The following is a 9697-nucleotide window of genomic DNA, read 5'->3' as shown; positions in this document are numbered from 1 at the left end:
ATTAAAAAAAAGAAGAAGAAAGAAAGAAAAGAAAGAGAAAAAAAAAGAAAGAAAGAGAGAAAAGGAGCACATTACCACAAAACCAGCATTGCAAGAAATTTTAAAGGAATTGGTTTAAGAAGAAGAAGAAATTGAGTGAGACAGGAACATAGGTCTGAAGAAAAAGTGGCAATAAGTAAATACAGATCAATAATAACCTTAAATGTAAATGAATAAAATGCTCCAATCAAAAGACATAGGGTAGCTGGGTGAATAAGAAAACATAAAACATGACCCATAATTATGCTGTCTGCAAGTGACCCACAACAGAAAAAAAGATTCACAGGGCAGGCAGAGGCAGTTAGGGGCGATCAGGCAGGCAGGCAGAGAGGTTAGGGGCAATCAGGCAGTCAGGCAGGTGAGTGGTTAGGAGTCAGCAGTCCCAGATTGTGAGAGGGGTGTCTGATCTCCGGCAATCTCTGGCAATCAGACATACTCTGAGGGGTCCCCGATTGCAGTGGGTGCAGGCTGGGCTGAGGGAACCCCGCCTCCGTGCACTAATTTCGTGTACCAGGCCTTCAGTAATTTGTAAATAACAACATAAGAATAAACTGTTTCACATACTCACAGTTATAAACCTACTTTTGCCAAACCCTGTATATGATAATGAAAAGGAGTTTTTGCAAGAATGAATGAGCAAATAACTATTATAAGACCCAGATTACCAACAGGGCTGTTACAATTTATATCTTATCTTTACACAAAATTAGCATAGTGCAAAGAAATAGAAATGCTGAGAATCAAGTTTTTCTTCTAGCATAGAAACAGAAGGTAAGCCAGAATACTTTTAAACAGAGTACTTCATTGGTGTCACTTTTTCTCTTCTTTTGGTGTGCTTTATCTTATGAGAAAAGAACACAGATTCTGCAGTTCTGAAGGCCTCCCAAATCATCGGTTTTGTGTCAGCATTCTCTCCTCTTCTTAAGTTATTCCAAATCTTATGGTTTTTACTTTAAATTTTTAACACTTTCTTATCTAATTATGTAACCATTATCACAATAACTTATTTTAATAGTAATTTTTAAGTTGTCATCTCCCACCCATTCCTTTTGGCAGCCATCAGCTTGATCTCTATACTTATGGATATTTTTCTCTCTTATTTTGTTTATTCATTTTAAAGGTTCCACATATAAGTGTGATCATATGGTATTTATCTTTCTCTAATTTATTTCACTTAGTGTAATACCCTCTAGGTCCATCCATGTTGTCACAAATGGCAAGATTTCATTCTTTTTATTGCTGAATAATAATAGTAATGTGTGTGCAGTTGTGTGTATGTTCATTTGTCTATGTGTAAATACTACATCTTTATCCATTCATCTTTTCATGGGTATCTTGGTTGCTTCCATATCTTGGCTATTACTAGTAATGCTACAATGAGCATAGAAGTGCTGAATCTTTTCAAATTAGTGCTTTTGTTTTTCAGATAAATACTCAGAAGTGGAAATGCTGGATCTTATGGTCTCTCTGTCTTTAATTTTTTGAGGAATCTCCATACTGTTTTCCATAGTGGCTGCACCTATTTATAGTCCCAAGAGTATGAGGGTTGCCTTCTTCCCACATCCTCGCCAGCACTTGTTATTTGTGGATTTATTGATGAAAGCCATTCTGACAGTTGAGGGGATATCTCACTGTAGTTTTCTTTCTTTTTTTGTAATTTTCATTTGCATTTCTTTGATTATTAGTGATGTTGTCCATCTGTATGTCCTCTTAGGAGAAATGTGTATTCAGATCCTTGGCCCATTTTTTTAAAAATTTGTTTCTGTTTGTTTTGTGTGTGTTATGTTGTATGAGTTCTTTATATATTTTGGATATGCAGATGCATCACATACAAATATGTTCTCCCAGTCACTAGTAGTAGGTTGTCTTTTTGTTTTGTTGATGATTTTCTTTGCTGTGTAAAACTTTTTAGTTTGATATGATCCCATTTGTTTCTTTTCTTTCCCCCTTTTGTATCAATGGCTTGAGGACAAATATCCAAAAATATATTCCTAAGATATCAGAGTTTACTTTGTATGTTTTTTTTCTAGAAGTTTTTGTTTGTTTGTTTAAGGTTTACCATTTAATTCTTTAATGAAAGAATTAATGAGTTTATTTTTGTATGGTATAAGAAAGTGGTTCAGTTTCATTTTTTTACATCCATCTGTAACTTTAATTATTGGTCTCAAAACTCCTATGCTACCTCAGCCTGCCTTAATCATAGAAGACAACCTTGACACATAACTTTGAGTAAAAATTAAGGGTATAGTGTAAAAATACTTCAACTTTCTTCCTTTTATCTTTCTCTCCATTCTGCCCCCAAGAAAAAACCCTGAACCCGTACCCGTTATTTATTTATTTTTGCCTCTGCTCTTGCAAGAATATGCATCTTCTCTCTGTTTCCCCTGTGGTCTTGCAATATCCATTATTTCCTCTCTTTCCTATCTTCTTAAAACTTTTTCTTTATAACCTATCTTTCTTGTCACCCTGTGAATATGTTTGATTATTCTATGATAGAACCAACTACAAAAAAAAAACATAATTTCTTTAATTCTGCATCCATTAGTATGATTACCTTCTTATCTCTTTACTTTCCACCTGAAATTATAATTGATGAGAAAAAAACTGAAAACTTTTCCCTTTAGATCAGAAACAAGACAGGGATGTCCCCTTTCACCACTCATATTCAACATAGTGCTTGAAGTCCTAGCCACAGCAATCAGACAAGTAGAAGAAATAAAAGGCATTCAAATTGGAAAGGAGGGTATAAAACTGACATTATTTGCAGATGACATTATATTGTACATAAAAATCCCTAAAAACTCCACCAAAAAAATACTAGATTTAATAAATGAATTCAGAAAAGCAGCAGGATACAAAATTAACACTCAGAAATCAATGGCATGTCTATGCACTAATAATGAACTCTCAGAAAAATAAACTAAGAAAACAATCCCTTTTACCACTGCAACAAAAAATAAGATATTTAGGAATAAAATTAATCAATAAGGTAAAAGACCTGTACTTAGAAACTATAAGACATTGAAAAAGAAATAGAGGAAATACAAACAAGTGGAAGCATATACTATGTTTATGTTTTGTAAGATTAATATCATTAAAATGTACATACAACCCAATGCAATCTATAGATTCAACACAATTCCTATTGAAATACCAATGGCATATTTCACAGATCTAGAACAAATATTCCAAAAAATTATATGGAACCAAAAAAGACCATGAATAGCCTTAGTAATCTTGAGAAAGAAAAACAAAGTTGGAGGGATCACAACACTAGATATCAAACTATACTATAAAGCCACTGTTATCAAAACAGCTTGGTAATGGCACAACAGCAGGCATATAGATCAATAGAACAGAACAAAGAGCCCAGAAATGAATGCACACCTTTATAGTCAATTAATATTTGACAAAGGAGGCAAGAGTATACAATGGAGTTAAAACAGACTCTTCAATAAATGATATTGGGAAAATTGGGTGGTAAATGCAATAAAATAAACCTAGGCCACCAAGTTACACCATACACAAGAATAAGCTCAAAATGGATAAAAGACTTAAATGTAAGTCATGAAAACATAAAAATCTACAAAGCATAGGCAGTAAAATATCAGACATAGCTCAGAGCAATATTTTTGCTGATATGTCTTCAAGGCCAAAGGAAACACAGGAAAAATAAACAAATGGAGCGATATCAAACCAAAAAGCTTCTGCACGGCAAAAGAACCCATTGACAAGACAAAAAGGGAACCCATTGTATGGACAAAGATATTCGCCAATGATTCATCTAATAAGTGGTTAATCTCCAAAATATATAAAGAACATATACAACTCAACACCAGGAAGACAATCTAATTAAAAATGGGCAAAGAATCTGAATAGACACTTCTCCAAAGAGGACATAGAGATGGCCAAGAGACATGAAAAAATGCTCAAGGTCTCCAATCATTAGTAAGATGCAATGTACATTACAACGACATATCACTTCACACCTTTCTTTCTTAGTGGCTACTATCAATAAATCAACAAACAACAAAGGCTGGAGACAATGTGGAAAAAGGGAGCTCTTTCCCCACTCAGTGGAAAAAGTATAGGGTTTCTTCAAAAAATTAAAAATGGAACTGCCTTTTGACCCAGTGATCCCACTTCTGGGTTTATATATTCTAAAAATCCAAAAACACCAAGCAGAAAGGATGTATGCATCCCTATGTTCATTGCAACGTTATTTACAATAGCCAAGACCTAGAAACAGCTCAAATGCCCATCAGTAGATGAGTGGATAAAAAAAGTTGAGGTATGCTTCCATAATGGAATGCTATGCTGCTGCAAAAAAGGAATTCTTATCCTTTTTGACAGCATGGATGGACCTGGAAATTATTATGCTAAATGAAATAAGCCAGTCAGAGAAAGATAAATTCCTTATGATTTTCATAATATGTGGAATCTAATGAACAAAGTAAATTGATGAACAAAATAGAACCAGAGGTATGGATACATGGAACAGACTGTCAAATATCAGAGGGAAGGGTGGCGGGGGGACTGGATAAAGGAAGTTAAAGGGAATAGCTAAAGAACTTATATGCATCATAGCCTATGGATGCACAGACAATAGTGTGGTGAGGGTCAAGGTGGGGGTGGTAGGCAAATGGGGTGGGGTGAATGGGGGCATTTGCAATACTGTCAACATTAAAAATGTAAGTGCAAATAAATAATAAATCAGTTTCACAAAGACAGAAAAACCTAAGAAGAGATAGATAGAACTGGAGTGGAGGAAGAATAAGAGCAAGCATAGCAATGAAATGTAGGAAACTATCACCAAGAGCCACTCTAACCTCTGAGGCATTGAGTTTATGATAGGTGGGTATGTTTGATTGACTTAAAGGGTCAGAGTCATGATCAACACTGATAGAAAAATCTATGATATGGCTGAACATCTTTCCCCTCTATTTAAAAGACTTTATTGGCTTCCTGACAATTACAGGACAAAATCTAAGATTTCAAAATGACCTAAAAGGGCCTCCATGATCAGGCTAGTTTCTGTCTATGAAACCTCACCTTCTACCACTGCCAGATTGACCTCCAGGCTTTATCAACATTAAATATATGGTGGTTTTTTTGATTCCCTGTAATTTTTCACATATTGTTTTCTCTGCCTGGAATGTCTTCCATTTCTCATTTCTTGGGTAAGCTATTTATCCTTCAATTCCTATACAGACATCAGCAACTCCAGTAGGCTTTTAAGAATGCCCTTACCCCCAGAGTTATCCATCCATCTATCCATTTATTTTTTTTAATTATTGAGCAAATATTTATTGAGTAGTTAGTAGAGTCCAGATACTGGGAATACCCTGGTGAATAAAACAGATCAAACATAGTCTTTATCCTTCTTGAATTTATATTTAGTGGTGGGTACACAGACACAACACACATGCAAATAATCAGACAAATAAAATAATCATCATTTTACCAAGTGCTATGAATAAAATAAACAAGTAACTGGGATACAGAATGACGAGGATAAGTGGTAAATACAGAGGCAACCTATTTTAGTATAAGATTGAGCCATATGAAAGTGCTGGTATTCAACTGTTTTTGTTTTGTATAATTGGAAATGTATGTAGTTCAACTTAACAGCTGCCTTTCTGATGAATTGACATTCATACTGAGACATGAAGAATGATGTGGAACTAGCTATGGTGGCTAAGCTAGCATATTCCAGAAAGCAAGAAAAGACTAGAGAAGATAGAATTGAGAAAAGTGGTGAGTGACCCTAGGTGAAAGTAAGAGAAATAAGCAGGACAGATCATATAGGAATCTGGATTTGATTATTATAAAAATGTAAAGCCACTGTGGTATTTTAAAATCCTTCTTATTGTGGTGTGGGACTGGAATGGAAAGGAGTAAAGATAGAGATTTATATAAAGAGGCAATATAGCCTTGTGTTAGGTGTGAAGGATTTGCGGTCTGGCTACTTTGGTTTAAATTCTGGTTCTGCCATTTATTAGCTGTTACATTATGTAAGTAACTAAAATCCTCTAGTTATTAAGTTACTAAAATTCCCTAAGCCTGAGTTTCTCCATCTGTGAATTAGGGACAATAATAGAATCAACCTCATAGAGACTGAATGAGATAATCCATGCAAATCACTAACCAGTCTCTGGCAGAAAATAAACACTCAGTAGATACTAGATATTAATAGTCCAAATGAGAGATGATAGTGCCTGGATTAACTGGATGACAATATATTTGGAGAGAAGTGAATAGATATGAGACCTTTTGTGGAAGTTTACACAACAGGATTTAGTAATGGATTGGATGTGAAAGTTGAGGGAGAAAGATTTTGTTCAGGTGTATCTGAATTTCGAGAGTGCTGTCAAAGAATGGAGTAGATTGTGCTGCACTTTCACAAGATGGAAAGGTCTTCCTGGTACAGGATTTTGCAATAAAAAATTGTCTCACTCCTCATACCATATGAGGCAGAATCAAAGAAGGGGAAAAAAGGTATGTATTATACACTGTAAAAAGAAATACTTATTAAACATTTTAGATAGCAGAACCTTACATGAGTCATATAAAACACTTTATGTTTATTTGTACCACAATGTCCACAATATGCAAAAATCTTAAATATGTCTATTTGTTGTTCCTAAGGTCTAAGTTTTGAAAATTTCTACTGTATGATGTGATAACAGTGGACAGTTAAGCTTATGTATTTATTTTCTTGTCTTATATTCAAGCTGCTTTATAATCATTCCATCTGCTTCTCTCACAGAACAGAGCCCACTTGGTATACCAGCAGATGAAGAACTTAAGGAGTGTGTCTAACCTTATTCACCTTAGCAACTGAGAGTCTGCTCTGTGACCATTAGGCACCATGGGAAAGAGAGATAACCGGGTAGCCTATATGAATCCTATAGCAATGGCCAGATGGAGGGGCCCATCTCAACCTGTAGGCCCAACAATACAAGATTATCTGAATCGACCAAGGCCCACCTGGGAAGAAGTGAAGAAAAAAATAGAAAGTAAAAAGAAAGGTTCCAAAGCATTGGCAGAATTTGAAGAAAAAATGAATGAGAATTGGAAGAAAGAGCTAGAGCAAAGCAGGGAGAAAGCATTAAGTGGAAATGAGGGTCCGTCCAGAAAAAGAGAACGAAAGAAAAAGAAAAAGAAGAAATCTTGTCAGTCTTCATCTTCTTCATCAAGTTCTGATTCTTCGAGCAGTTCTTCAGATTATGAGGTTGAGAAAAAGAAACGAGGAAAAAAGAGAAAGAAAAAGAAGAAGCATTCACACAAATCATCAGACAGCTCTACATATGAATCTGAATCAGAAAGCAAAGAGTATAGAAAAAAGAAAAAGAAGTCAAGGGATGAAACAGAGAAAGAAAAGTATATTAGAAGTGTCAGCAAAAAAAGAAAGAAGACTCACCCTGAGGATAAACCTCTATCATCAGAGTCCTCATCAGAATCAGATTACGAAGAGGAGATCCAAGCAAAGAAGAAGAGAAGACATGAAGAGCAAGAACAAACAATGGAAAAAACAAAGAAGAAGAAAAAGAAACATCACAAGAAACATAGTAAGAAGAAGAAAAAGAAGTCCAGTTAAGTCACAAGTCAGGATAACATCAAGATGAAATAAAGCAAGATTTCTCTATTTAAAAAGCAAGGCCTAAAAGAAAATCCAACTGTGAATGTTTGGGCCCATTTACCAAAATGCATGAATTTCCCTGTGTTAATAGAATTATTCTTGGACTTTGAATTTTCAGTCAAATGCCACTGTGTCAGAAAGGGCCATAATTGTTGCCTGTGACGTATATATAGGATTTTGTTTGTGTCTTTTTCCTTCCAGTGTTTACTCTGACACCTGAGATGCTGTTGTCACACTAGTGGTTAAAATGGTTGGAATTAAAGTAAAATGTTTTAGATAATATTTATGACAGAAATATATCTAATTTTAAAGTTATCTAATTTGGGTATATGTTATCCAAAAGATCCAGACAAATATAATTGACATTTTTGAAGCATGGACTAAACATTGATGTCTCAAAATCTTTATTTTTGAAGATAAGTTTAATTTATTTCATTTTTCTCCTTAAAAAACTTTTGTTTACATGGGGAAAGAGCTTGTGGGGGACTGGGGTGAGAGTTTGTTATCACTTTGGCTAGCTGAATAGTGTGCCTTTGATCCTTACACATTCTATTTTTGCCAGTGCAGCAGCCATTCTTTTCTTACTTAGTGAAATTCTGGTATGTTGTTGTATGCTGCTTCAAGTGAACAAGAAAGACAACAACTTAACAGTATAAGTAAGCCCCCAATTCTATGAAATTTACCTCTAATTCAACAGTACTGAATAGAATTTAGCATTAGAATGTTACATGATTTGCATTATCTTTGATACCCATTGGAGGGGAATAATTTTAAATAGACCCTGGTATTTTTTGATTAATAAAGATTCTGAAATATTTTGCATGTTTTATACTATTAATTTTTGATTATCCACAGATATTCTATATAACCGGTACTCCTTTTTATATGATTTATGCTTAAAATACAAGTTTCAAGTTTGTAATTTCTTACTCTTACTATATTAATTTCATTACTGTGTTTAATTTCACACTTGCGAAAATATTTAGCATGTACAAAAGAAGGTTTTTAAAAATTATTTAATGCCTTCATATTGAAGCTGGTTTACTGTAAGCAAGTTGAGTGCCAGACCTCTAGTATATTGTGTGTCTTGTTATACAAAACTACTGCCAAAATTTTAGTAAATATACTGTTTTTAAAGATTGTTGTCTTAAGCATTACTAGTGAATTAAAATAAGAGTTGAATTTGGGAGATAATGATATCATTGATCTTCCTATGTCATATTTTACTAAGAACCCGTGCCTCATTTCTGTTGCTGATTCTTGTTAACCACTAATGCTGAAATGAGTTGAAAATTATTTTTACTTTACATTTTTATATATCAGAATAATATGATTTATAAATTGGTGTTTCAAAAAATACCTATTACAGGAGATGGGCCAATTGTAATGTCATATGTACAAAATATTTTGGCATGATGAGAGTCAATAGCTATTTTTTTTTAATTGCCCATTTCGCGTCGGGTCCCTTGAATCACAAGCAAAACTATTATAAAAATAGAAAACATCAAGTAGGTAAATAACATATTGGCTCCTTACATTTTTGGAGTGGAATAAGAAAACCTCTCGGTGAGGTTCTTGAAAAATTATAAATGTAATAACATGTTAAATAACATTAAAGCTTCGTAACATGTGTTTCCTAATATATATAATCTATATATCTATAAGCTGATAAATTTATTATATTTAAGGGATATTTTGTATCCATATAAAGTTTTTCAAAAATTGTTGTTCATTAAAATATGAAAAAGCTTATATCATTTGTGGAAAGTGGCAAAGACAATGACAACTTATCAAATGTGCTCTTATCACTACCCAGCCCATTGTAGTTGACTACTTCTAGCAGAGGGTTTGCAGAGAGATTGTAAACAGAAGCGATGTGTCCTTTCCATAGTGGAGCTGTAAAAAGTCCTGCCTGGATCCTCCAGCTCTCTCTTTACTTGCCATGATGATCTGAAACCAATGTGCTCCTAATGGCATTCCTATAAGATGGATGCAACCTGGGTCTCTAAGTCACTG

The 9697-nt window shown here is 34.2% G+C and overlaps 1 protein-coding gene across 3 annotated transcripts in view; it reads left to right on the top strand.

The window, feature by feature from the left end:
• FAM133A (family with sequence similarity 133 member A) overlaps positions 1–9166 on the top strand; it is an 81561-nt gene extending 72395 nt beyond the window's left edge. For all 3 annotated transcript variants that reach the window (XM_006752668.2, XM_006752667.2, XM_015564914.1), the window contains exon 4: positions 6809–9166. In XM_006752668.2, the coding sequence (XP_006752731.1) occupies positions 6911–7639 (729 nt within the window). In that variant the 5' untranslated portion in view covers positions 6809–6910 and the 3' untranslated portion in view covers positions 7640–9166. The remainder of the gene's footprint in view (positions 1–6808) is intronic.
• The last annotated feature ends 531 nt before the right edge of the window (positions 9167–9697 follow it).

Source organism: Myotis davidii, unplaced genomic scaffold, assembly GCF_000327345.1.
Source record: "Myotis davidii unplaced genomic scaffold, ASM32734v1 scaffold550, whole genome shotgun sequence".
Taxonomy (NCBI): Eukaryota; Metazoa; Chordata; class Mammalia; order Chiroptera; family Vespertilionidae; genus Myotis; species Myotis davidii.
The sequence above is the reverse complement of the archived record's forward strand: the minus strand, read 5'-3'. Positions and strand labels throughout refer to the sequence as shown.